The sequence below is a fragment of the Perissodus microlepis genome, chromosome 5 (genome assembly GCF_051167445.1).
Source record: "Perissodus microlepis isolate ML-2025 ecotype Zambia chromosome 5, ASM5116744v1, whole genome shotgun sequence".
Classification (NCBI taxonomy): Eukaryota; Metazoa; Chordata; class Actinopteri; order Cichliformes; family Cichlidae; genus Perissodus; species Perissodus microlepis.
The window spans coordinates 11,749,458-11,777,077 of record NC_140465.1 but is presented as its reverse complement, the minus strand read 5'-3'; the positions used below and the strand labels follow the sequence as shown (position 1 = coordinate 11,777,077).

Here is a 27,620-nt window from a genome sequence, read left to right as displayed (position 1 = left end):
CAAATACAAATCATCTTGTTAGAATAAACCTATCCCTGTGGCTGCTACATTCACAAACTTGCAATTCCCCTGGCAAAATGTATCACAGTGTTACAAAGGATGATAATAACACAGACAGCTGAATTATTTTTGAACAGGATTTCACCTGTTTTTTTTTTTTTTAAAGGTTCTTCGAGCCCATAACTCTTCTTCTTTTCTTCTGGCTATCTGTGGCTGTTTTTCCAGTGTTACTGTTAGTCCACAGCGTGCTTGGTGTTACTTTGGTTTTAAAGGATACTGGCGTTATCAGTGTGTACATGTTTATCAGTGTGTGTGTATATGTGTGTGTGTGTGTGTGTGTTCTCAGTGGTGTATTTATTGTGCATGCGTTGTACGCACGGGTGTGTAGCATTAAGGTGCGGCACAGTGCCGGTGGTAGTTCAGATGCAGGGAGAGTTTGCTGTAGATCTGTGAACATGTGAAGTGAAAGCAGCAGGCGTATCCACTGTTACGTGCGTTGTGCTCGTCCTGTTGTTGTACATGTGAAAAATAAATGTGTTTCTTGTTTTTTTTTAGGTTTTCTGTGATAGGCACAAGTTTAGGTACATTTTTTTCTTTTGTTGTGGTGACAGTGGAGCCATGTGTTGTTGGTTGTTTTCTTTTTTTGTTTTGTGTGTGTGTGTTTTGGTCTTAACTGTGGTTTATCAAAGTTTTGCTTTCCTGCTTTTCTTAAAAAAAGAAGAAGAAGAAAACTTTTGAAATGCTTTGGGGGAAACTTTTAAGTATAAGGGTCTGGAAAAAGAGAAGGGAGAGGTTCAGAATTCAGTTCCTCACACACCGAAACGAAGTGAGTTGACTCCACGCTGTTCGGCTCGCTAACCTTTCTGCTTTTTCTTCTCTCCATCGCTCTCCTCCTTCTCATCCCTGCTATATATTACTCTCTCCTTCCTCCGTGCCCTCTCCTCCATCTACATTCTCCCTCTGTCTCGCTCCCCCTACACACACACCTCCATCCATCTGTGCTCCCCCACCACCACCACCTCCTCCTCCTCCTCTTTTTTCTTCTCTTCTCTGTGTCTCTGTTGAAGCAGCTCAAAGTCCCACTGCAGCTGATCCTCTCCAGCAGGCTTACACAGGAGTCCAGCAGTATGCAGGTCTGTCTGTCACTCTCACTGCACCAATGATATGTGTGTGTGTGTGTGTGTGTGTGTGTGTGTGTGTGTGTGTGTGTGTGTGTGTGTGTGTGTGTGTGTGTGTGTGTGTGTGTGTGTGTGTGTGTGTGTGCAGTAGGAAGGGAGGCCAGACTACGGAAAACAGGACAAGGATAAGCATACCTTTGTTCAAAATTAGAATTTTGATATTGTAACATTAAGTGTTTCAGTCTCACTCCATCAGTTTGTTCTCTGCGCCGCATCGGGTGTGCAACACGTTAGACTCTATTGTGCGCTATCTGATCGATTGCCTGCTGTGCCCCTGCATATATCACATTGTTTATATGTATCCAAGTGTGCGCTCTAGTCATGACTGTTATCTGATCCGCGGTGTGTGTTTGTGTGTGTCAGCAGCCTACCCCGCTGCATACGGCCAGATCAGCCAAGCCTTCCCCCACCCTCCACCTATCATTCCACAGCAGCAGCGAGAAGGTAACGCTCACGCACGGCACGCTCCTGAAATACTCATACACGCTGGCGAACAATAACTCACGCTTACTTTTGTTCTTCATCTAATTTTACACACACACACATTCGAAAAATTTACAGGCGCTTGAAATGTGTACCGGGTTTTGGGGTGATTTGAAATGTTGCCAGTCAGTTTTTACGAAAAGTACAAATATTCAGCAGTGTTTTGGGGTGTTTTTGTTTACATGATACAAAACAGCTTTTTTATTATTGGTGCTTTTTGGTTCAGTAATATAAAAAAACAGAGGACAGAGTGGAGAATGAGTCAAAGAAAAAGAAAAAGAAGAATATTACTGAGCATCTCAAACTCAGCTGTAAGCCTTGAACCGAATGACCGCCAAGCTCAACACCCATGCCTGGGACCTTACTGCCCTCTTGTGGAAGTTAAGATAAAAATTGCAGATGATTTCACAGCTGTGGCAACCCAGAGGCCATATTTTAAGCATTTGGGAGTCATATAGTAAGGGGTGCCATAAAATTATCAGTATGAAGGTTGTTAGTTTTCATGATACTTAACATTCAGCAATCACCTGACAACTTAAGGTTACCATTCAACTGTGACTGAAGCCTTGGAGAAAACTGCTCTACACTTTTTATGGGTTTTATTCGTGTGTTTCATTTTTGCAACTCTGGAACCTTAAAACTAGGCAAATATTAAGAAACACATTTAAGGAAAAAATTTAAATGTGAAACTGGGCATGAAGATGGTCTGATGCAGAAAACTGGAACATTTATTTTGTGTTTTTCACTCTGACGCATTTTAAATTCTAGTTTAGTCAAAACAACAATCCAAACGTGCGAGATTAACTACCACATAGGACCGACACAGCTAGAAAACAAAGAAAACTGATGAAATTACACAATCAAATATTGAAATGTTCATCTTGATTGGTTTCTGTGAGAGCTTGTGTTAAAAAAAAATGTAGGTCTTTTCTAAAATAACCAACATTATTCTATTTTTGGCAGAAAATTGAGCTTATACATCATTTATAAGAAGCTGTCAGAGGCAACTGACTTTCACTGCCTTTTAGCCCACTTTGACTAACAATGTGCTCTTCTACCCTCTTTATCTTTTACTTTATACTTTAAATAATTTCTTACTGTCATCACAGAGTTTTCTCCTCTCGTGGTCTGCCTTTCCCATTCTTACTCCCCGTCTCTTTCCTTGACCCTTTTCTCTGACCTTTGCCTTTTTATCTCTCTCTCCCTCCCCCTCTCTTCTCTCGCCTTTCTCCGTTTCTTTCCACGCAGGACCGGAAGGCTGCAACCTGTTCATCTACCACCTCCCTCAGGAGTTTGGAGATGGAGAGCTGATGCAGATGTTCCTGCCATTCGGTAATGTCATCTCCTCCAAAGTGTTTGTGGATCGGGCGACAAACCAAAGTAAATGCTTTGGTGGGTAAAAATGAACAAAACCAAACGATTATTGGTTATTTATTCCTGATTATTATTCTTTTTTTTTTTTCCTAATCACCCTTTTTTTGCACTGCAGTCAATACTCCCTTCCCACCCCCACGCCTTCCCTACCCCCAAACCTCTCGACACCTCTCCCTTTAAAAAGATGAACAAAAGAGCAGATCGTTTCTCTGCAGGTGTGCTGTTACTAATAAGAAAGAGTGGATATTTTGGATATTTTGTTTTCCTTTTCCAAGCGTTACAGACAGCTGAGATCTGAGAACTCAGCGGCCCGTTTTATCTTTCGATTACGACTGTGCTCTTCGTGACATTTTGTATAATACAAATGTGGGTTTTTCAGTCGCATGCCCCTGACTATAGCTTCCTTTCAGCTAAAAACAAAAAAAGGGATGCATGCCAAGAACGTAACTTCAGAATCCCACAGTTAGTCTGCCGTGCAAAGACAGAAAACTGCCATCTCACGTCATGCTGCTGACAGTGCAGCGTAGTCGAACGCATAATTATGTGGCAAATTATAAATGGATTGTGGAGAATGTTTTATGGAGAGTCCATCAGGTGCAACCCATTTGCAAATTAGCTTTCGCTCACTAATACGCTGCATTAATGTATTTCCTCAATTCATGTTGGCGTTTTTGTGATGCGGGTTTTAATTTGTTATTTGACGCTTTTTTTCCCCCCACGTCACAGTGGAAGTTAAAAAGCAAAACTGAAATGTTGCACAACCATATTGATGTTTTAGTTATAAAACCCCATTATCCTGTAATCCTGTTGTTGTTGTCATACTATTACACATCTGTGTGATGTTAGTTTAATGTGCTTTTTTTTTTTAATAATCACACTATATTAGATTTACGCTTACAACTAGTTGTTTCATGAATGGTAACTGTTTTTTAGTTTTATGTGCAGATTAAAGGATTTCATTATCGTTCCAGTTTTCATATCATACACACCTGTAAATGACTATTGGATCTTAATGAACTCATCTTCACATTCCATGTTTTTAGTGTCCCAAACTGCCTTTGCTTCTTCATATAACAATATCTCCTCCTTTGTCTTTCTCTCTCTTTTGGCCTTTCCCCCAGGGTTTGTAAGTTTCGACAACCCAGGTAGTGCCCAAGCTGCCATCCAGTCAATGAATGGCTTCCAGATCGGCATGAAAAGACTCAAGGTGCAACTGAAGAGGCCAAAGGATGCCAACCGTCCCTACTAGCCCGCGCCCCAGCCAGCCACCGCCACCCTGGCGGCCGGGGCAGCTGTCGAACACAGGGAAAGACAGGTTAGGCATCAGTGTTGACTCCTTGAGGAACACCTGTTGTCAGTTTAGTTTCACAGGTGGTTTCTTGAGCGCATGCACAGCTATTGCAAATTATACTGGCAAACACTCACCAAACAAAACCAAGTGTTGACATTCCCACAATCCTTCCAGGACCATGACTACAAACCTTTTTCCAAAAATAAATAAATAAAAATAATGTAACCAATACATTTAATTAAAAATTGTATAAAGAGAGCCTATGAGATATTAAAGTTGAAACATTTTGTTTAAAAAAAATGTGCTCGTGTTGAATTTGATGCCAGCAACACACAAAAAACAGTTAGAAGCAGGGTATGTTTACCACTGCATTGCATCACCTCTTCTTTTAACAGCACTCTGTAAGTGTTTGGGAACCAATGAGACCAAATGTTCACCTATAGAGAGCAAAATCTTCCCCAGTCTTCCTTGTTAAAGGATTTTCTGCTCAAGAATCCGCTGTCTTTTGTTTCATAAATTTTTGAAAAAAGAACTGACAGGTCTAGACTGTATACAGGTAGTTATAGCTGCTCTTAATATGAAGCAACGCTGTTGTAATACCTGCAGAATGGGGTTTAGTGAGGATGTAAACAAGGCCTTATCTCAAAAAGACAATTGAATGGCAGCATATGTTGCTTCAAAACCTCTTTGTAACATTCACTACCACCAAGTCTCAGATGTTCAAGTTATCCATGTGATGCACAAAAGCATTTACAAACCTATACCATCTGAGATGCTTTTACACTTCTACTATTTACCTCAGAGAATGCAGCATCCATGCAGGACAATTAGAGATTTTGATTCAGGACTATTCCTCGTCATGTTAAAAATGTTTTGTTTGTTTTTTATCTTTACATGATAGTCAAAACGTTTTTGGATGATGCACTGGTATACTTGTACAGTAGTAATGATTTCCACTACACAAAATGCTTTTAATGCAGAAGCATCAACATCAGTTTTCAGCTTTTTTCAGTATCTTGTGATCCTCTGATTCAGCCTCGCTGAGAAACTCTTCTTTTTAATCCCCAATTGTGTTCACTGTTGTGCATGAAAGCACTCACTGAGCATGCTCATGTTTTCATTGAACAGTGAAATGAGTAAATCGTTTTTCCTGCTAAAGAACAAGAGGAAATTTTGCAGCTGTTGTCTTACCCTTTATTGAAGATGACAATAATGATTTTTTTTTTTTTTTTTTGTCATTAGTCACATGCAGATATTTCCCAAGACAAGCTGAGAGTGAAACGTGACATTTCAGGGAATTTTTTTATGAGTTCAGCAGCGACTGCATTGTCTAAAACTCCTGCAGCTTTAACCTGCTGACAGCTGTGTTACAGTGCCTCACGTGCAGCACACACACCTAACAACACCTGTTCGCTCTCGCCAGAGCGCCGTGTGTTCTCGGGCAAACAAGTGTCGCTCGCATTGCCTTCTTCGGCGGAAAACACTCTTAGCTCCGTGCATCATTCGCTGAAAACAAGAGTGCTGTGATGCACAGCGCTAACGGAAATGTCCCACACACACAGGGGGCAAAGCAGACTAGTTAAAACATATTGAGAATATAAGATGTTAAATGTAATTATGCACCATAAGACGTGTCTATCGATACTGAAAGTGAAACCTTGTTTTGATGTCAGCTTGATGTCAAGAAAAAAATAGCAGAAGCACTTACTTGAGTAGCCTCCTCTATTTGCAGAACGACTTTACAGTAAGTGACCCTGTATGTTACCCCGTAGGTAAAAGATAATTGGTAAATGGTTCAGCATGTTGCACAGGGAAGAAAGTGCTTCCAAGGGAGAGGCATTTATTACCCCTCAGGCAGGTAATTGTGCTGTTCCTCTTTGTCTCCTCCCTTCATCTGTGTGATGGAGAGTTTAGGCTGTGTCGTTCATTCACTACTGATGACTTCATTCAAGGGCAACTTATCACCCACTCACAAACTAACTGAACCATACCAGACAGTGTCCTGAGGCAAATCACTGCAGGTGGAAGAGCAACCTCATATGAATTTGTCATCAAATGTGTGCCGCCACTCCTTTTGATATGTAAAATGATTTTTTTTAACTGAATGTTGGAGAAAACATCTTCTGATTTCCTTTTTTTTTTCCCAGAGCGACTTTACAACTTGCATCACCAGCTTTACTATTGGTACTATCATCTAAAAAAATAAAAATAGAATAAAATAGAATAATAACACACTGTTGGCACAACAGCAAGCTAGAGTACTCTTATTTAACATCTAATGACACGGTAAGGTGTGTCTCGATTAGAATCCCTTCACCATTTCAAAAACAGGATTGAACAGTTTGTTTTTTAATAGAAACGAAAAATTTGTTTCATCGCGTAGAAGATAATAACGGAGCTGCAGCCAGGAAGCCAGATTAATTCACTGCAGGATGAGCACTGATTTGTTTTGAAAATTGTCTCAGCAAAATGATCTTTGTTTATCCACACCAGGACTTAGAGTCTTAGTGCTGGCTAAGACGCTTTAGAGAGGCAGGTGTCCTGTTAAGTATTCTGCACCGCTCCATCTGCATGTAAATACAGCAAGAATCAACAGTGAAGGAACACACAACACTGGTGACGTCATTGCTTCCAAAGAAAAATTAATTTAAAAATCAAAGCAAATATCTCCCCGTCATTTTTCTTGTTTTCCAGTATAATGTAGAAATGTGTAATGAAAGTTCAACGGCAAGCGACCTAGCTGTCTCATTCAATTATCTAAATCAGATCCAAGCAAGTGCACAAATGAACCGCAAAGCTAGACACACCTTCAAACCGCACAGCTGCTGGTATCAAAGTGCAGTTTTCGTGGGATACTTCTAGGAACCTAAGCGATCTGCAGAAAAGCTCGAGCCAGTGGCTATCCTGTGGAAAAGTGCAAGCATCAATGCATCGAGGTGCAAAACGTGAAACCTTGTGTTGTTTCTCCACACGTTCCTTTACTCAAACAGTCCCTTTTTCTTCTGTGCTTTTCAGGTTTTGTTGAGCTGTTGATTATTTGCTACCCACCACTGAGTGCAAACTCAACATCTGGACCACTGAGGCTGCTTCAGAAAACAGAGGAGAGAGAGAGAGAGCGATGACCGAGTCAAGGACACCTCCTTTTTGGATGTACTAAAACTTTGGAACTCAGAGTGAATTTGTACCAGCCTGGTTAGCCCCAGGACTTTTTTTCCCCTCTTCTGCACACATATACACACTTCTTTCCCCACAAAACCCTGCTTGAATGACAGCTACCTTTTCTGGACCACAAAAACTTTTACTTGAACAAAGAAAGGAGGAGAAAAAAGTAAAAGAAACTACATCAAACCTCCTTACAATGACCAACCCCGCTGAACTCTTGAAAGGAATACGGATGTCAAAAGTCCAACAAGAACAAAACTTTGAAAAAAAAAATATAAAAATAACAAAAAAAAAAAAAACAACCACAAAAAAAAAACACAAACAAAAAACATAATAGCGGATTGCCGTAGGAGATCTTTCATTAAGATGGTGTGGAGCAATTGAGTTTTGAAGACCAATTTTTAAGATTTGAAACAAGAAGGGACAAATTCTCTGAGAGAGAACTTAAGTAGGAATGTGACATTTTCACGACACAGATTGGCTTCGATTTGGGATGGCCATCTTTAGCTCGGAGTGCCTGTCCGTTTCCAGGGGATACCGTTGCCGAGGAGCGCCATAGCAACAGTCTCCAGGGAGTCTTATCCATCATTCCTTAGTTGTTTTAGGGACCAAAAGACCAAACATTTTTATTGCTGAGGACTTGTAGCTCTAATATACTCGGACCACTGCATCTCTGTCAGCCAGCGTTAACTGGCTGGGGAGTTGCACTTAAAAGAAGTGTACATTACGAATATATACAACACATGTATATATACATATATATTGCTGATATGCTTTTTGAATACAGGCAAAACTATTTCAGATGACCAAATGGGGTCTCTCACTTCGCTAGTTTACAATTACTCAAAATGTTTATTTTTTTCTCTTCTCATTTTGTCTCGGGAGGGATGGCGAGTGCATGGGAGGGGCTGCTCTGTATCACAGCCTTATCTTTTTTAACTTGACATCCTAACCTCATAGATAGAATAACATCAGAAATGTTTGAAATATATGAACTTGTTTATATTTGCAGTACATATATATGTATAACAGGCATTCAAGCAAATGTATTCATATATACAGTATATATGGATAAATAGATATTAATCACAAATATATGTATTTATATGCACATATTTTATATATGTGTGTCTGTATATAGAACGGCTACTGACTATGTTGAGCTGTAATTTTTTTGTAGATTTTAGCTGGAGTTTGAAGCATTGCTCTGCTTGGGAAGAATCGCAAATCTGGCAGCTCCCAAAACTGCAGGCATTCCTTTCTCTGATTACCTATATGCTGACACACAATATATTGCTAAAAAGATTCATGTGTGATGAAACACATATGGTGTACATATTATCTGAAAATGCAAAAAGCCAATCTCAGTAGCAGGCTTTAAGAGAATCAGGCTAGATGATTTTAGAGGAAAAGGACAATTATCTTCGACTCTATTCCAAACATATCTTTTGAGCTTACACACACACACACACACATGCATACACACACAAACTTCTCTTTGAAACTTGAACCAAAATGAAAATGTCTCACAACCCTTGCTCTCTTTTGCATTCAGTAAAGTGCATGTAGCGTATGGGCTGTCACCATGTCAAGGTGTGCCTTGTCACCTGCAGAATCTGCCATCAAGCACTGTGCTCTCAGAAAACAAAGAAAAAAAAACTGAACACACACACACTACTGCAAGTAGCCAGCGCGCTATTATGATGTCAAAACTACAGCCTGATCCATATCATTTTTTCAACTGCGTAGAGAGCTTCAGTGCATGTCAAATATAACAAAAATTGTCCAAGCACTGTTGGTCCATCATTGTCTTTTGGGGGGGGGGGAGCATTTAGGTCTAATGTAGATTCATGCGATACCACTTCAAACTTCAAACAAAAGCGGGCATTAGGTAACCTTCTAGCACAGGCACTAACTTTTCAAGTTGTGTGCAAGGCACCTGAGACTAAGTTCCACTAGTTGGAAGGTAATAAAGGGTAAAAATCAGGGCTGAAATGGGCACGATGTGGCTTGATAACGGATGCGACTGAGCTTACTGGACCGAGCAGGAGGATTTTAACCCCCTCAAGGCAGGCATTGCAGATTTGCAACAGTTAAAAGCTAACAACCTGATTACCCCACATACATATTTTATGAGGTTTTTTTTACTCAGAAGTACCACTGCAGGTATTCTTTTGTGCATTAGCAACAAAAACTTAGTTTGAGCCTGAGAGGGTTAATGGCTGTGAAGGAGATGTAATATTGATGAATATGTCATAGAGCTGGCTTCCCTTTGAACAGAAAAAAAAAAGGATTTATACTTGACATGAAGCATATCTTTTAGAAATTGTTATATTGCCTTACGTTAAGTCTTCATGCAATTATATATATATTGCATATATATTGCATATATATATATATATATATATGTATGTATATGTATATATATGTATATATACATATACATACATGTGTATATATATATATATATATATATATGTATATATATGTATGTATATGTGTATATATATATATATATATATATATATATATATATATATATATATATATATATATATATACATATACATACATATATATATAAAGATAAAAGCTCTAATGAAACTGTAAAATGAAGCAATAAGTGTGAAAAACCATTTACCCATTACGCCTGCTGTATCACCGAGGCTGGTTTCATATTGCTTTAGCGTACAGTTTCTCATAATAGTCTACAAAAATGGTATAAACACCTACTATAAACCTGAAAAAGGTCAACAGACTTGGATTTATTAGACCCTGCATTCAACACATATTGAGCTGGTGGAGATTACTCAATGAATATTTATATATATGAATATTTATAAGGCTATATGACACTTTGGAAGACAATGCTTCCTGTTGGGTGCTGTTACTAGTTTTCCTATAAACTGCTCATTATGCCATTTCCCCAGTGTCTCTGTTTAACCTTTTTAGCAGTTTGAATAATTTAACATTTACCTTCCAAATCCAGTGAGTCTAAAAGACACCAGTGCACATCCCAGAATGCCTCTGTTTGTGCGTGTGCCACTTAACAATCTCCTGAGCGTGGCATACAGTTAAACCAGATGACCATCGAGATCTCTTTTTTTGTTCTTTTCTTCCACTAACTTTGGTGGATTAGTACGAAACCTCTAGCTCATCAACCTGACCTGTGTCTAACAATAACATCCGAGGCTAAATATCATATGTCTGGTGTCCCTGATCGCAGCACTGTGTGCCCTTTTTTGACTGCCCCGCTGCTCTGAGAAAATTAGAAAGAAAAAAAACTGCCATCACAGTCTGTGCTTCTCATATGATTTGTTTGAGCAATCAGTCATTTTTTTTCCCCACGGCGAACGAAGTAAGCAGACGCAGAAAGATGTGCGAGAACTCAAATGCCAACCACCTCATCTTCATTTGCTCCAACTTTAAGCTGCAAGTTTACATGAGAAAAGTGAAAAACAAAGTTTAGTGGTTCAAAAACAAGAAACAGAGGAAGTTTGAATATAAATATATATATATAAATATATACATAAACTGATGAATATACTGTAAATTGTTTCTTTTTTTGCTCTGTTTTCCTCTGTACATAGGTTTGCATATTTTATAGGACTTTTACTTCTATCTACAAGGACTGGATAAAGTAATTTAAATACTTAAAAAAATATATGAATGAAAACATGATAATGCTCATTAAAACCAGGTACAAAAAAAAATATTCGCTAGGATACGGTACAAACTGTAGGACCTGACCAAGGCATTTATCCAGAATACAGTCAGGGAGAGCATTGACCTCAGTTAGAGCTTAGACACACATTGACCTATTTTATAAAAAAAAACAAAAAAGAAATACTTTAATGGGTTCTATTCATTTATCTGTTTGTTTAGATATTTATTTATAAGTCATGTCTGAAATGATAAGCATGCTTTCATGGCATTATTTTTTTATGAGTTGGTACGTGACCAAATAGTTTTTATATGACATGCATGGGCCACTGTTGTGGTCCACAGATGATCATTGTTCCTGTCTGCAGGACCATGCCTTCAGAACTTCTTTGATGACGGAGAAAAACGCTCCTTTTGACCAAGTGATGTCAAAGACAGATTTGAATTATTTATTTCATTGTCTGTTTATTTATTTGTTTATTTATTTGTGCTGTTTGAGCCAAGATCTGAGCTCTCATTACTGACACTGATCTGTTTGCTTGCAAGCGTTACCTTGAATCGCGACACATCTTACCGCTCAAGTATTGGAAGTTTAACCACTACTAAGACTGCTTCTACATTTTTCCTGTGGCTTGCAAATTACTCACAACAATGCAGTACAACACTAAAGCCTTATGTATATTTGTAATTATAAATGCATACTGTATTGTTCATCTAAAAAAAAAAAAAAAAAAAAAGGAAAAGTTTTGTTAAAAGATCGTTTCAAAATAAGATGCCACCGTTAAGCAAAGTGGGGGAAATAGTAATCCCTAGTTAAACACATCTTAAATCAACTGTTCAATCAGAAGAGACGCCTTGAGGTCAGTATAAGTTGCTGCTAATATTTAATGAACTAATGTCTGGTTTATTGTAAACAACTTTTGAAAACTGTATTCCCTTCCCTTCCCTTCCTATTCTCCCCATTGTGCTTCATTTTGTTCAACAGAGCTCTGATCTTGTTCAACTCACGTGTTCTACCGAGAACAAAATTCAATGAAAACTGCACTATTTCATCCAAAAGAAATTTGAGTTCCTATCATTTTTTTTTTCCGGTGCTGTTATCAGTGATTTTTATTTCTAAAGCTCAGTAGTGTTGCTAGAATCACATTTTACTTCATGTGGTTTTCAAAGTGTTCTGGAAATCTATTTCCCAATTTCAGCACATATGGAGGGGGGTGATGAATGTTGCATATTAAGCTTTGCCAGGTTCCTGATGAGCCAAGCTTCTGATGGGCAGCGCGCTTTAGGCTCCCGCCCCCGTCTCTCCAGACTGCACCATTCTCTGGTCCCCTGGACTCTTCTTTTGTAATTCTAAATGAATGATGCGTCTCAGCTTAGCCCAATAATAAAGCACAGTCTAGAATAAAATACTCTGTGTTGTGTCATAATTACTGCTGATTGGTAACTTCTTAATATAAGATTCCCCTGGTTACTTTGGGGTTTACACAATGACACCAGCTGTCTGCTACAGGATAGTTGCCACATGTGTATGGAACCGACTATGTATAATATTTCCAGTAAATCAGAGATTTATAAAATGTGCATCCTTTAGCCAGATGCACAGTGGAAAATTATATGTCATATTGGCAATTTTTTACAAACGAGGCTTGAAAAAAAAACATTTATTAGTATTTAAAAAAAATTCTACCAATTCTCACAATCTATGCACACCGTGTCACATTGATTCTGATTTTAGAAAGCCAATAAAAAGTTAAATGAAAAACATTTATTTAAAAAAAAAAATGGACACAGCTGGTAAATATCCAGTGACTGAATCTTTTTCATGCTCCTCATTTTTTTTGTCAGCAAATGAAGAAAATATCTTCTAGTATTTTGCTTTCTTCCAGGTCTTGCTGAGTGCTCTGAGGACGAGGTCCACCAGGGGTAAGCATGGTTCGGTTCACTGATCTGGGGGCAGTATGAGCCGGTCTGTGTTGCAATGCTCTGGCTCTTTGAGTGGTTGTCTTGCATTGCTCAGGTGCAGAAACAGGACTAAAGATATCCAATAACTCAACCAGAGAAAAGTCCAACCTGAAAAAAAGAAAAACTTTAGGTTAGGTTTCTCTCTGCCCCCCCCCCCTTTTTTTTTTTTTTTTTTGCTTTTTTAGCCTCCACAGCTTGTTTCAAAGGTTGAATTGACACAGGCTACATTTATGAGCCCTGTACAGAGGCAACACTTTAAATGAGCTTTCTCACTGTGGTTTCATTGTAGCAGAGGAATTCACACAGAAAGCCTGCCAGTTACATTCTGCTTAACTATGAGGGCACATAAACAGTGCAAGCTGAGAGACTGACATCACAAATGTACAAAGCAACATCCAGTTAGAGCTAAAAACAAAGCAAAAAAAACCAAAAACAAAACACTTGGGTGAGAGTTTTGCTTTCTTGTGGTCTGTGTTAACAACTGAAAGGTGAACGACAAATATTTTCATACAAGTGTTAACAAATCTTTCTTGGTGAAGTGCCTACTGAACCCTAACAAGCAGCGTTAACAAGTCGAAACCACTGGGGCGTCCCAGCAGAAAAACACAGTTTCTTGCAGGTGTGAGAGAACAAGGGGGAGAGAACCCAGTGCCTTCTCCCCTGGAATAGAAATGAGGGGAATGTGCGGTGAAATAAATAAACCAAAACAGGGGAGATTAAGCTAATAGAGATTCAATCCCTCAGTCTGGCTGGTTTGATAAATTATTCAGTGTATACACAGTCGAACGACGGCCATTCCAGATACAAAACATGAATTCTTTAAAGCACGCTCGACTGATGTTGCTAACATAATTCTCTGCTCGTTTAAAGCCGCATCGATTTGCATTGCGCGGCTCTGCACACAGCTCTCCCAGGTAAGGCCGATCCTTGGGATGTACTTGTTGATATGCATGCGGGTGGTCAGCACACAGACGCAGTGGTGAAACTTCCAATCAGGGTGCATTTATGTTCCTCAACACGTAACTATGGACCTTGATATGTCATGTTTTCAAACTAACTTCAGGCTTCACATATCAATAGCCAAAAAGGCTTTTAAAGGGCTATATTTTGCTTTAGCAACATGAATTCATGTATGTACATGTTTGAGCAAAGGGATTTGATTGGGGGAAGAAAAAAAAAAAAAACAAGAAAAGAAGCTCAACTAAGTAAATCTGTCTTCCTCATTTGGTCTCCTGCCTGTCAACAGCAAAGGAGAAAAGAGGAGAAAGTCTGAGAGCATGAGTGAGAAGGAGTGTGTGTGTGTGCCCGCTTGTAAGAGAGAGTCTGGAAATGACTGCTGCTTTGTGGATAGAGATGGAGGCAGAGAGGGAATGTGGGGGAGGGACTTTGGCTGGGTTGCTTCGCTCGAAATGTGAGAATTTGCATTTTTATTTGTTGATTTATTTAACGGACAGGGCTCTCAAACAGCCATCCATCAACAAACGACATGTTGGTAATGAATAATGCATCACTTACCGGCGGTCACAATCTATAACAAGGGTAGTGCGGGGGGTAGGGGGTATAGTTTGGGCAGCAGTATTGGGGGGGTGGCAATGGGTAGGGCGAGGGAGGGCTGCTGGCACAGAGATTGCATGAAGGCCAAAGAGAAGAATGCCAATAGATTTTCAGAGGGGGTATACGGTGCGACAAAGAACTTCATTTCTTGGCTCCAGTTTGCATGAAGTAAAGTTGTGAATTGGTGCTGGATATTTATATCTCCCAAGGGAGTCCTGGCAGAATCATTTTTACTGTGTGCTTACAGATAAAATACATGGACGGCAGTAGCAGCAACACACATTTCTGTCACTGTTTTTTTTTAAAAGAAAAATAAGGTTTTGGACCTGGAATGTCGGGTCATTTTGAGAGCATCTGGAGACATCACGTTGCCAGCATAAAGCATTTAGTACTTTTATCCTTAGGACAGGAAATGTAACAGAAAGGAGACTCGGACAAAGTTTCACCTTGATTTTGAAATTTAAAAACGTGCTATAATGACTACTGTGAAACAGTAGATGTGCGCTGCTCTGCTTTCAAATACTTTTTAAATGCTTCAAACTCGTACACAAAGAAGTCTTCAGAGTACAATAAAAAAAATAAAATAAAAAAAACACAACTACTGGACTTCATTTTCCCCAATTTAACAGTTACAGAGCTTCTGTTTCTCTTTTCTAGCTCCATGAGGCCAGATAAAAATTTTCAGAAAACTTCTTCAGCATATGCTACTCACCACCTCCTTCCCACTCATAACTTTCACTGCTTGTTTGGCTTCTCTCTTTCATTAAAGATAGCCGTCTCGCCCCGGCGCCTCTTTTCATTTGCAGTCCAAACAGTAAGATAAAAAACCTATAATGGCCACTGTGTATATCCCGCATGTCAATTTCCCAGCCAATCAATAGCAGGCGGGCAATGGCAGGAAGGATCAAGATGAGATGGGCGGTGTGCGCTGGAACTGTCTCATTACTAACTAGCACAGGATTCATGAAAGGATTAAAAAGGTCACTTAATGTTAACCTCAGTTTGGTTGTGCAATTTGCACATCAACATCGAATTGGTTAAGATTAGATGGTTACAAGAGCTATTTTGTTGCCAAGTGAAGGAGAACGCTTCAGGTAACATGGGGAATTTTTCAGTAAGATTTTTTTGTTTGGTTTTGTTTTGTTTGTTTTTTTTATCTTTAATGATATTTAAATAAAACACAAGTTTAATAGTGATAACAAAGCCATTCTTTCTTTAAACAACCTAAAATATCAAAACTTGATGTGGTTGTTCCCATGATTCACTAACCAAAGCTATAAAAGATTGAAGATTTCCCATCCCCCCCTCCCACACACACACACACAGATGAAAATAAGTATTTTTGAAAACTAGCACCAAACCACACATTACTGATCTGCTAAAGTCAGGCCGCTCTGACAGGTTTCTGATGAGCTCAGAGCAACAACATATTGCCTTCACTTCATTCACTGAATTCTTTTACAACTATTTTTATTCTCGGTATTTTGAACACCAGCTAAGGGAAAGACATATGTCTAATATGATTCAGTGGATTACCAAAGGATTATAAATATCTGAAAAGATGCACATGAAAAAAACATGTTGCAGGAAAACCACAAAAGGCATCTGAGACACAGACTTCCTCATTACTGGCACAAAAAAAAAAAAAGAAGACATTGTGTATCTAAGAGTAGAACAATTTTAATAGGCTTTGGAGGTGAAAATAAATGGTAATAAGATCTGATACTCCAGATCCCCTGCTGGAATTAATGGGCATCTGCTAGAGCTCACAGTTCAACTTGGACCAGGCGCTGCTTTATTTAAGAGTTAATCGTCAGAAGTTGGAAACTTCAAGGTGTTTTGAAGAACTATCCTTCAAAACAAGGAGGGGGAGGCTGTCTCACAGCTAGTGTATCTGCTATCTACCACTGCATTTACAACAAGGTAGAGGAAATCTGACATTACAGAAAAGAATTGCTCCAGTGTGGAAATAATAATGGCTTTAAAGGAAAGCTGTGCAGAATCACAAATTATTTTTTAGCATCTGATATTTTTTTTTGCATTTAATTCCACTGCGGCCTTGGAGTCCAACTGAACATGCACATTGCACACGCATTAAGACAACACACAGTCAGGTTAATTACTATTCCATGTACAGAGTCCTTTGCATTTTTAGGAAATGCTTGCACTCAGTGATTCATCCCTATCTTCAAATCCCCTCTCCCCCCTTCTTACATCTTTCTCACCGTTTCCACTACTATCCATCTGAACCTGCTCTACCTTTCCTCGCTTCCCATTTTTCACTTTATCCAATGCTCTCACCCTCAAACACACTTTTAACATCTCTCCCTCACTTCTGCTTTCTTCGTCTCATTTCTGTGGCTGAGCGAGGGGGGGGGGGTGCATCCAGAAGTCTGTTCAATTACACCTGCTGCAGGATCCCTGCTAGGACGACTAATGGAACGCAGCATGTCTCCTGACAGGCTGGCCGCAGCACTAGCTAGCCCAGTAAAAAGCTTCAATTAGCTTCTCACAGCTCGAAAAGTTAGCTAGACTAAGAAAAGTCATCATTTAACCACAAAACACTGCAGCAACAGCAAGCCCAGGAAAAAAAATTAAATACTTATATTCTAAATCTGCTGTAATCTTTTTGTTGGAAACAGGAGGAAAAGACACTCGCTGCCACAGACCACTAATAAAACACTCGAATTTATCACCTAGTTTCTAAGCTGCTACCTTTATTTCACCCATAATTCCTTGTGGAAAACATTTCTTAACCCGAGGACCCTCAGTTCAGAATTTTAGATAAACACAGATTCATGACTTCTTACATCCTTCAGATGTTTGAACTGTGTTGATTTTTCATATATGTTTTTAATCACAAATCTGCTGGCACAGGATTCACCATAACTGGTGGCCTGATGGCGACGGGTCAGTTAATAAATAAATACATAATAATAATAATAATAATAATAATAATAATAATAATAATAATAATAATAATAATAATAATAATAATAAAGTATGTTGGGGACCCTGACTGGCTAACTGCTGGCCTGTTGGGGTCAGTGAAGGCTTTTTCAGTGATCATGTACTCTCACATATGAGAAGTGTTTTTTTCTTACAGTCAGTATACCAATAAGTCCTACAACACACCAAATGTTCAGTTAGATTAAATGTGAAGAAAAGCTACTTTTCAGCTGCTCCAACCCACCACTGGTGCATTTTACACAGCAGCAGCACAAACAAACTAAGAAATTGAAACTAAGAAATGAAAGCTGTCAAGATATGCAAATGAACTGCTTGTTTAGTTTGCCACAATCTTTAAATTTGGCTGACTTTTTGTAATGATTGCTGGAGCAGACAGCAGCTACCCCAGCCCAGCGATACACAAATCATGGGCGAGTCTAAAAAGGGGTATAGCATTTACTCCACTACATTTACTTTAAAGCTTTAGTTACTTAATATTTGTTCGATTTACCTTTATAACATAAAATTTTGTATTTCTTGTGTAGTGTAGGGGAAAAATATTATGCTGGACACTGTAACACTTTAACACATTAACATAAATAATTCAACCACACAGACTGTTCTTCTGAGAACGACATTATCCAATATAATTGCTAAAAATGGACCACCCTTATAAACATTGTACAGCACTTTAATGAACTTACAAACTATTACAATAAATGTTTATTAAATTGTTTATTGATGTTTGTTACCTGGTGTCTGGAGTCTTTTGGATTGCAGATACTGATGTGTGCTTCCTCAGGCTTGCAGGTGATTCAGCAGGAGATGTGGCCATGTCCTTTGTGGGCCGTTTTAAATATTCTGAGGTCAAGAAAAGGATATATTTTCTTTTTTTTTTTTTAAATTTAACAAGGTATTTTAGTGATACATGAGAGTGCTAAAATGTGTATTTCAAGCTAAACTGTTCCCCTGTCTCAAGCTAAACTGTGCAAACACTTTATTGATTAATTGAAAATACAAGCTTACCACTGCCATTGTTCAGAGGATTAGGTACAGTTTCTGGATGTTTTTCATGCAAGCTCTGTCCTCCAGGATGTACTCCTGCATCATCACACACACTGTAGACAACATACAAAATGCATTAATGTTCCTTTCACATGTGTCTGGTTGGTGTGCAATATATGTATATGACAAAATTTGCTTTACCTGGAGGGTATATCTTGGTGTGAAGGATTCTGCACTTCTGTAACATCATTCCTAGTATTAGAGGTGCTGACCTCAGCTTGAGTAGCTGGTTGAAATCTAACAAAGATATAGCAAGTTAAAATAGTCTGCAATGGTATAAACTGAAGTACAGAGGCTGACACAAAATATGAAAAGACCAAGGATTGCAGACACGTAATGTATGTACCAAAGTAACTACCGTCAACAGCAGATACCGTTCTACCTTTTGTAATCAAGATGTGACTGCTGTAGTTGCTGATTCTGTCTCTGGAGCCTTTCCTCCTGCTCTGAAAGGCGTGCATGCAGCCTCTCTCTCTCCATCTCTAACTGCATCTTCTGCAGCAGCAGCTGGTGCCTCTTCTCCTCCCAGTCCTCCTGACCCAGCAGAGGCCTGGTCAGAGCTTCCTTGGCCCCAGAGTCCATGATATTCCCACTATGGAGCCTATGTGCAAATGCATGTTACATGCCATCTCCTTTGTGCCTTGCTAAAATTTTCAACATGAAAAAAGGAAAGTAATGCTGGTATGGCTGAATACTGTACCTTTTACACTCATCTTGGTTAAAGGTATCATGGTGGCTCAGACGAGAGGAACTGTGAATTCTTTGCTGCTGTGTTCCACAGACAGTGCCTTGATCCCTGCATTGTGGTCCTCCAGTAGCAGCGTGACTGAGGTATGAGCCATCAAAGAGTGAGCTATTAGCTCTGCTTGTAGATGTCCTATTGGGGAGTTCCTCACTACTGTGCACCTGGACAGAGAACAAAGAGGACAATTAATGTATTTTGGCCCATTAAGGAAGCCTCTGAAAAACTGATGGGAGTTTTTCAGCCAAAACATTCGACTGCTCCATAAAACTTTAATTTAGAGCTGGCTGCAAAGCTGAAATTTACCAATACGGAATTAGGCCTCGCTTAGCAACCTAATTTGCTCGCGTTACTATGTGCCGTAAAAGCTCCCCATTTGCTTGCAAGAGCAATTTCACAAGAACTCACATTTCACTTGCACTCTATGTGAGCTGCTGCGACCGAAGGCATCTTTTTTGGTCTACTTCCTTCCATTTGTGCACATAATTACTGTGGCTGTGTACTGAGTTAAGAGATACCAAAGAACAGTTCATATAAAAGGTAGTAGGTGAGCACGTGCTCTGTAGACACTGGTAATGAAAATGATATGATGATGACACTGATGATCCTCCTGTGCTAAAGTGGTGATTTCACCATGGACCTTGTATAGCTATAATATAAAAGGGATAAACCTGTGTTTTTCAGCTAAACACAAGTGACAGGTGAGCAAAGATCATGAACATTATGAGATAAACATAAGGAGAAAAGCCCATTTTATAGTAGACTGAGAAAGAGACTGACTAATTTGCTGAGGGTCAGAGAGCAGGCAAACACACATTATTCAGAGCCACTGCGGACAATGAGGTTGGCCAAGTCATCCATTCATACAGAGGCTGCAGCCAGAGAGGCATCTTCGCCTTTAAAGTGTCACCTTGAGAGAGTTTTTACTAGGTTGTAGTCATATTGAGGTAGTGACTGTGGACTGTAGTGACTTGTTATAAATTATTATGGCACTTGGTCATGGAACAATGCCTCTTGCATGTGTTTCCACTGGATTTTTTTGTATGTGACTGATGGCAAACAGGGCTATTGCTTGAATGTGGCTCCCATAGGAGAATGGCTGTCATTTTATTGTGCATTTTCCATTGCAATAGAAACATAATAGGAAATGTGTGTACATATAACCTATAACACACACCACACACACACACAACCATTTTATCCCATATCTTACCTTGCTGTGACTTGATGGCTGGCTAAGCTGGGCAATGGACTGATTGAGCTTTGCCTGTTGCTGAGAAATGTATTGTTGGTAGAGCCCAAGCAGCTCCTGGCACTCTTTGTACTGCTGCTGCAGACCTGGAGGACCAAGGGTTAAGTAACTAACAAAGTAGAACAACAGCTAAACTGAAACAAAAGAAACCCTTAGAGTAAAACATAACCACCACCCCAGATTTGGCTGAGAAATCACGCAGTGAGTTCCATCAAATTGTGTGACTGAAAGAAATTCTGGCTTCACTATTTGATTCAAATAGGAAGGAGTTTTCATTTTCATTCAAAATACATAAATAAATCTTACAAATCCCTAACGTGTAGCTCTTTGATGAGTTCAATTTTTGCTGAGAAGTAGTTTTGGTACAAGAAAAGTTTCTCCTGTGCTACTTTGAAGATGCTGGATTTAGATCGACAATCTGAATTAAAACCTTGTTTCCGTAATCAATTACACATTGGACCAGAAAAGTAGAGAAAAGGCAAAGCTGAAAACAGAGACAGGGAAGAGTCCAGCAAAATCAAAGTTGTTGTTGTGGCACAGAGCTTTCACCATCTGGGCAGGGCCAAGCTGTTTTGAGCTGAGCTGGGCAATGCCACGCCAGGCTATCTGCCAGACAGAGAGCTGGCAGACACAAGAAAACTAATCTGGAGCGGGACTACTGCTGCGCCTCAGGAGCCCCACTAATGACAGTGGCAGCACCACACCACACCCGCACATACAAAGATAATGAGCATGAGAATGGAGAGACTGCACACAGACATACTCGCACACATTCAATAATCATTGTCAATCTGACTCTCTAGTACAAACATAAAAACAGCAAGACACGAGAGCACAAATTCCCCACCTGCACTGTAAACAGCCCGCACACAAACACTACAATAAAGCAAGTAGTACACACACTCCCACCCAAGCTGACCATAAAGTGTGTTCCTCTAGGCCATATCTTTTTATGATGGTGCCCCTGCTCCCCCAGCTGATGAGTTTCTCAGCATCCATTTGGAAAAGAAACCCTCATTTTAAGAGAAAATCAAAGTTCAAAGAAGAGTCTTATTGAAGGAATAGTTGGCAGAACACTCCATAAGAAAACACTTTGGTTGTTAGAAGACTTCAATCAGGCTGTGGAAATGAGACACAGGGAAAGAGAAGAGAGCGGTGACGACTTTGAATTGAGGACCAGACACCAGACAAAAGCAATGCAACAGCTTCCATAAACACTAGAAAAATGCGAGGAAATGTTTTGATTGAACCCTCCATCTAACTAGGGCTCCTCTACCGCCTCACTGATCTCCATGGAAGCAGTTCCATACACAGAACTTAAGGACATCACAAGGACATCACATCATGTAAACCTGTGTTGGGAGGTCTATTTATGCAGCATGAATAAAAGTCCTAAAGGGGAGATAGTGAACATGCTTATACAACTAAACCTCACTGCAATCCAAGGTAACGTGTGGTGTGTTCAGGGTTTTTTTTTTTAAATGCATATTTTACCACAATAAAAGGCAATTCCCACTTTATGTCGGCATACAAAGCAGAGACCACACGCAATCTAAAACACACAAGCAAAGTCCATCTGTGCTGAACACCCAAGCAGGCTGCAGCATCATATCATCCCAGTGCATAGATGAACATAACATGTGTTAATGTGTTGACAGGGTAATGCAGTCCCTGGATAGCAAGTGCTAGGTAATCTGAACCGAGTGGCGCAACACTGATAAGATTCCACTTCTCAGCCAGTCGCTACACTAAACATGCTTCCTCTACAGCCTTGGACATCAGCCAATGGGGGCCAAGCTCTCAGCAAGCCCCTAGTTTACATCAGAGCTGCAACGTGCCAACAATGACTTACTCCTCCCCCCTGCTCCAAAAATACTCAGAATCAAGGGCTTGGGTTGAAGAGGCTTCAGACGGGGTCTGTCAAAATGATTCACTTCCCTGTCAGGCCGAGGCTCAAATGAAATAATGAAATCCACTTCAAGGTGGAACAAATTTGCACAGGAGGGGGGAATATTTTAAAACCTGCTTTAGCACAGTGTGCCAAACAGATTGAGCCTGAGCTGGAATGTGAGAGGTATGGGGGCGGAGACGGATGTGTGAATATGTGTGAGAGTATGAATGTGTGTAAGGAAGAAATGGCGGGGAATTAATAGAAGGAGACGGTTTACATTACTGCTTCAATCCTGCTGAATCTGAAAAAGAGACATGAATGCCAAATCTCACAATAAACCAATACATAACTCCACACATCATCTTACAGTTATTTTAGAAAATGTCTGGAAATTTCCAAGAGTGAAGATGAAGAAAACCATTCTCAGGCATCTTCGAGACTCATTGATCAGAACTCTAAAGCAATAGCAGTTCTGAGGCACAGATGCACAACCTGGCATCAGTACAAACTGGCTGGTGTCTATGGAATATGTCAAATGGCACACCTACCAAAGCTTAAAACACACAAGGTCCATAAAAAAAATATTACATTTATTAAGCATTATTTATTTTACATTAGGCTCACAACTGGTTCCATTCACTTTTATTATACTCCTGCAGAAAGTATGGCTATATATTCAAATATAAAGCTGTCGTATTTACCCACTGGTAGGTAGTAATTTATTGTAAAGGACTACTGCACTACTTCCAAGAATAAAAGGTGAGTTACACAACAACAAGACCAAATCATCATAACCCCTAAAACATAACAAATTTTAATTTATCCAAAAGCAAGCATTTGATGTATGCTTATCACAAAAAGCACACTTGATAAAATTAGATTTCCGCATTGTAAATGTCACACATCAAAACCTTTAAGGCCAGAAATGGATTTAGCACTCCTGTGATAGAGGAATGCCAATGCATTCCTCTATCAAATGCCATTTTAGTAACACGCAGCAGAACTGTTGTGTCCCTCTCTCCATGGCCTCAGGATTCCCTCCAATTGTTTCAGCTCAATAAGTGGCATTACATGTAGCACCTGCTGTGCCTTGTTCTGGATACAGAAAGTAAAACAGTATACCATGTTACTAACGCCACCTTGACTTGTGCTCGTGCCAACATGCCCTGAAGTAAAAAAGCATCCTTTCTATCTGAAACACAAATTCAGCCCTGTGTGCCAGTCAGCTCCAAATGTCAGCTGAACATCCCAAATATCAAGGGTACTTTTCCTTCTCATCCTAGTTGGCTTGGGGCTAAGGTATAGTCCTACATTCTTTATACCCCTGACATCCCTGAATCTTGGTGAGATAAGATAAGCTAAGGCGTAATGGAATTAGACTTGACAAGACTCTCATTCAGTGTGTTTGCCTTTGGTGTCTCCTTAACCTTTCGGAGAAGTGCCGAAACCTTCTGCCTGAGAAGAGCCTTCGTGACTCTTGCACACACTTTAAAAGACTACGTTCTCCCCCCCGGAGGTGCTTGGATCCGAACACTTTTTCCTCTCAAATACCTTTTTAATGGAGTTTAGAAGTTTGGTGTAAATGCCAAGTCTCCAAGCCAAAGTGCCTTTAATTGAGTTGTGCTTTCCTAATTTTCCCCGCCGCCGTTGCCAATCGTGCAATTTACCAGCCGGGTCAATTACTCTTCATATTTCGCAGTGTTTTTAACCTAAATTGACTGCTGGCCATACTCTAGTTTGACCTGAGCAGAATTGTTATGAAGACAGCAGATTGGGGTGTAGCATTACAACTCTAGCATCGTTAGACATGTTAGACCAACAAGAATCAGCTGCTGACCTGTCTGATCTCATTTTCTACAGGAGAAACTGAGAGATATTCTCTAACACTGAATAGTATGGGAGGGTGACAAAAAAACATGGTAAAAAGCAAATACTGTGGTCTTCTCTGTGAATATGAAAATTCATCTTTGGATGATAAGATGATTTAGATGGTTTAGGGCACGGCTCCAACCATGAAATTGATTCTGTACACAACAGCAGATAAGCTACAAGCACTCGCAAAAGACAACTGCAGCAGACATCAAGTAATATAAATTCATCTGCTCTACTTCTCTGCCTTTTGTATCAGATTGAAGGTTCTTGCCCAAAGACTGTAAATAGCCTTGCCTGAGACAACACTGCCCCCTGCAGACTTTCTTTTTGAACAGCACACACAATACAATCATATACAGTAAGTACCATAATGAGCCACAAGATGTTGGCTTTATGAAATGTCTTTTCTTAAATATATTTTACTTTTGGGTTTTTTTTAAACATCAGCTTTAGCACAATAACTCATTTTTGGTGTCTTTGCAGCAGCCTTATCACGCGAAGATGCATGTTCCAAAATAGTTTAAACAAACATCATTAAAGAAGGTCAAGTTGTCTGACAAACATTCAAACAGAACAAGATGAGCAGATCTGCTTTCACTGATTACAAACATAACCCAATGCAGCTCTCAAAAGAGCATCCACAGCCTTATCATTTCACTTAAAAAAAAAAATTCACTTCATATGGCCCATTAGGAAAAGCAGGGCATTATACATTGCAGCTGTCTGCTTGCTTTGAAAGGATACTTTCCCTTTCCTGTGCTATGATTTGGTTCTGTTGCTCTAGCTGCTGAATCTTGCATTCAAAATTTCCCTGTTCATCTTTCAGACGCCGCACCGACTCTTCTTTCTCCTCGCTCACTCTAGAGAACAGGGAAACAAAAGACAATTTAAAAATAAAATAAAAAAATAAGGAAAACATATGAGGAGTTAATAAAATACATTTTAATTTCCATCACTATAAATTGTTAAATTCATAAAAGATAATAACGTTGGATACCTAGCCAGTTCTTCAATGAGATTTGCAATTCGTCGCTTATCTTCAGGACAAAGGTCTTTCAGACAGACCTCACTCTTTGCTTTGCTGACTTCAGAAATTACCTTTAAGAATATGAGAGTAAGAGTTAAACATACAGATTTAATAATAAAGAGTAGCAGTACTGTTTCTATATACACTCACTGGCCACTATATTTAACAAATTCATCTGTTTGTTAGGTTCAAATCAGCCAATCATATGACAGCAATTCATGTAGTCTAGTTCAGCGGTCCCCAACCCCCGGGCCTCGGACCGGTACCGGTCCGTGAGTCATTTGGTACCGGGCCGCGAGAGTTGAGGCTCAGGTGTGAAATGTATGGTTTTCAGGGTTTTTATCGGTTTTCAGCGTTATTTTGTTATCGTTTTTATCATTAACTTGGTTTTCCTGGGTCTTTTCACGTGTGTTATGAATAAATCTTCTTTTTTCGGTACCAGTACTAGTTTTATTTTGTTGTATTTATCCGCGACACCTTAAAGGCCGGTCCGTGAAAATATTGTCGGGCGTAAACCGGTCCGTGGCGCAAAAAAGGTTGGGGACCGCTGGTCTAGTTGACCTGCTTCATTTCAAACCATCAGATTGGACAATAGAAGATTTAAAAACATTGCTTGGTCTAATGAGTATCGATTTCTTCTGTGGTATCCAGATGGTAGTCTGAGAATTTGGAGTAAATAACATTAAAGAATGAATCCATCCTGCATTGTATTAGCATGATGGCAGTGGTGTAACACTAAAGTCTACCTGAGTATTAACCATGTCCATCTTTTTATGACCAGTGTACTATCTTCTGTCACATGACATGTCACAAAGCTCAAATAATCTCAAACTGATTTCATGAACATGATGAGGAGTTCACTACTCAAATGGCCCCAAAAGTCACCAGCTCACAATGCAAAAGAGCACCTTTGGGTTTTGGCGAACCTGGAGATTGACAATATTGATGTGCAAGTGGCAAATTTGAAGCAATTGTGTGATGCTAATACATCAATATGGACAAAAATCTTTAAGGAATCTTTCTAGCCCCTTGTTGAATTTATGCCACAAAGAATTAAGGCAGTTCAGAAGTCAAAAGGGTGTTCAACCTGATATTAGCAAAGCGTCACTAATGAAGTGGCCAGTGGGTTTATTTGAGACAAAAAAAAGCACTATATGAATTTAAATTCAGTGCATTACATATTGCCATTTAATCAAAAAAGTTCAGTCGCATGGGGAAAAAAAAAATCCTACGATACCTGTGAAACCGGAAGAAAAGTCTGAGGTGTCATCACAGCAGCATTGTGGTGAACAGACACGTCCTCCTTAGTATAAACCCCTGAGTGATCACTTTGGTTTTTGACTTCTCTCCTTTGCTTGGCCTGTTTTTTGCAGTCAGAAGTGCTCTTCTCTCCCATCTTGTGGCCTCTTTTCTTGGATGTACTGGTACTGAGTGGTTTCAGGTTAAAAGGGGCCTGAGTCTTCACCTCTCCGTCCACCCCTGAGGATGTTAAGAAGACAACAATAAGAGCCACTCTATATAAAGTTTTACAGTTTTCAGAAACTGTTTATCACTGGACTCACCAGGAATAAACACCAAAGGCTGTTCATCATCTGACACTGTGTGGGCATAACAAAAAGAGGATGGAGACACTCAAATTAACATTCAAATTAAACAGCTGTAGAGGGCTTTTACAGTGTTGTTTTTGCTCTGTTCGGTATTGGGAGACCTAGCAGGACTAACTCAGTGTAAGGGGTAGCATGAATACCGTTATCATCAATAACAAATGATCCAAAATCAACTTGAAATAAGTGGTTAGGTGAGCAATCTTTATCTTAACTATAATTAGCTATAAGCTCTCTCACTTCCTCAGAGAAAACAACTTTCTAGTACGGACGTAAAAGTAACACTATAACTCTACTTCGAAAAGCTTTATGTCTTCCTGTAAGATATATACAACTGTGAAGTGTTGGATAAGGCTAATGTAGCTCGATAAAAGTCAGCGTACCGCCATTCATCCAAAATATCCCCGAATTTTCACTTCTTTTCGCTGCTGCCGCCATGTTGAATCAACCGCCACCACTCCCAGGGAGCCAAGCGTTGCTAAGGAATAGATGCCCCGCCTTTCTCTTACAAGCAAAAATCTCATTGGTTGCGTTGTAGAAGGGTGGCTTTC

General features: G+C 39.6%; 2 protein-coding genes across 12 annotated transcripts in view; one reads left to right on the top strand and one right to left on the bottom strand.

Moving 5' to 3' along the window:
* Positions 1–12,558, top strand: part of celf4 (CUGBP, Elav-like family member 4) — a 92,812-nt gene extending 80,254 nt beyond the window's left edge. For 3 of the 11 annotated variants that reach the window (XM_084927886.1, XM_084927883.1, XM_084927876.1), the window contains 5 exons: positions 1,071–1,133; positions 1,542–1,622; positions 2,910–3,053; positions 4,157–4,350; positions 7,342–12,558. In XM_084927886.1, coding sequence (XP_084784012.1) covers positions 1,071–1,133; positions 1,542–1,622; positions 2,910–3,053; positions 4,157–4,284 — 416 coding nt within the window. In that variant the 3' untranslated portion in view covers positions 4,285–4,350; positions 7,342–12,558. Of the gene's footprint in view, positions 1–1,067; positions 1,134–1,541; positions 1,623–2,909; positions 3,054–4,156; positions 4,351–7,341 lie in introns of all 11 variants that reach the window. The other 8 variants (XM_084927885.1, XM_084927882.1, XM_084927878.1 and 5 more) reach the window with 5 other exon arrangements.
* On the bottom strand, positions 11,869–27,534 carry kiaa1328 (KIAA1328 ortholog). The gene is made up of 12 exons (XM_084927874.1): positions 27,453–27,534; positions 27,028–27,063; positions 26,703–26,944; positions 25,436–25,536; positions 25,183–25,298; positions 20,637–20,761; positions 19,382–19,587; positions 19,064–19,282; positions 18,823–18,918; positions 18,643–18,734; positions 18,369–18,477; positions 11,869–13,221 (listed from the first exon to the last, which is right to left on the bottom strand). The coding sequence occupies exons 1-12, from the start codon at positions 27,505–27,507 to the stop codon at positions 12,993–12,995; spliced, it is 1,626 nt and encodes a 541-aa protein (XP_084784000.1). The 5' UTR covers positions 27,508–27,534; the 3' UTR covers positions 11,869–12,992.
* Positions 27,535–27,620: the final 86 nt, after the last annotated feature.

Bases quoted from the DNA above. Each gene is read 5' to 3' on its own strand.
- kiaa1328 (XM_084927874.1), bottom strand. From the start codon at position 27,507: ATGGCGGCAGCAGCGAAAAGAAGTGAAAATTCGGGGATATTTTGGATG. The intron at 18,919-19,063 runs GTAGAACGGTAT...TATCTTTGTTAG, and splicing joins TCACATCTTGATTACAAAAG to ATTTCAACCAGCTACTCAAG. The intron at 18,478-18,642 runs GTAAGCTTGTAT...TCTTGACCTCAG, and splicing joins TCCTCTGAACAATGGCAGTG to AATATTTAAAACGGCCCACA.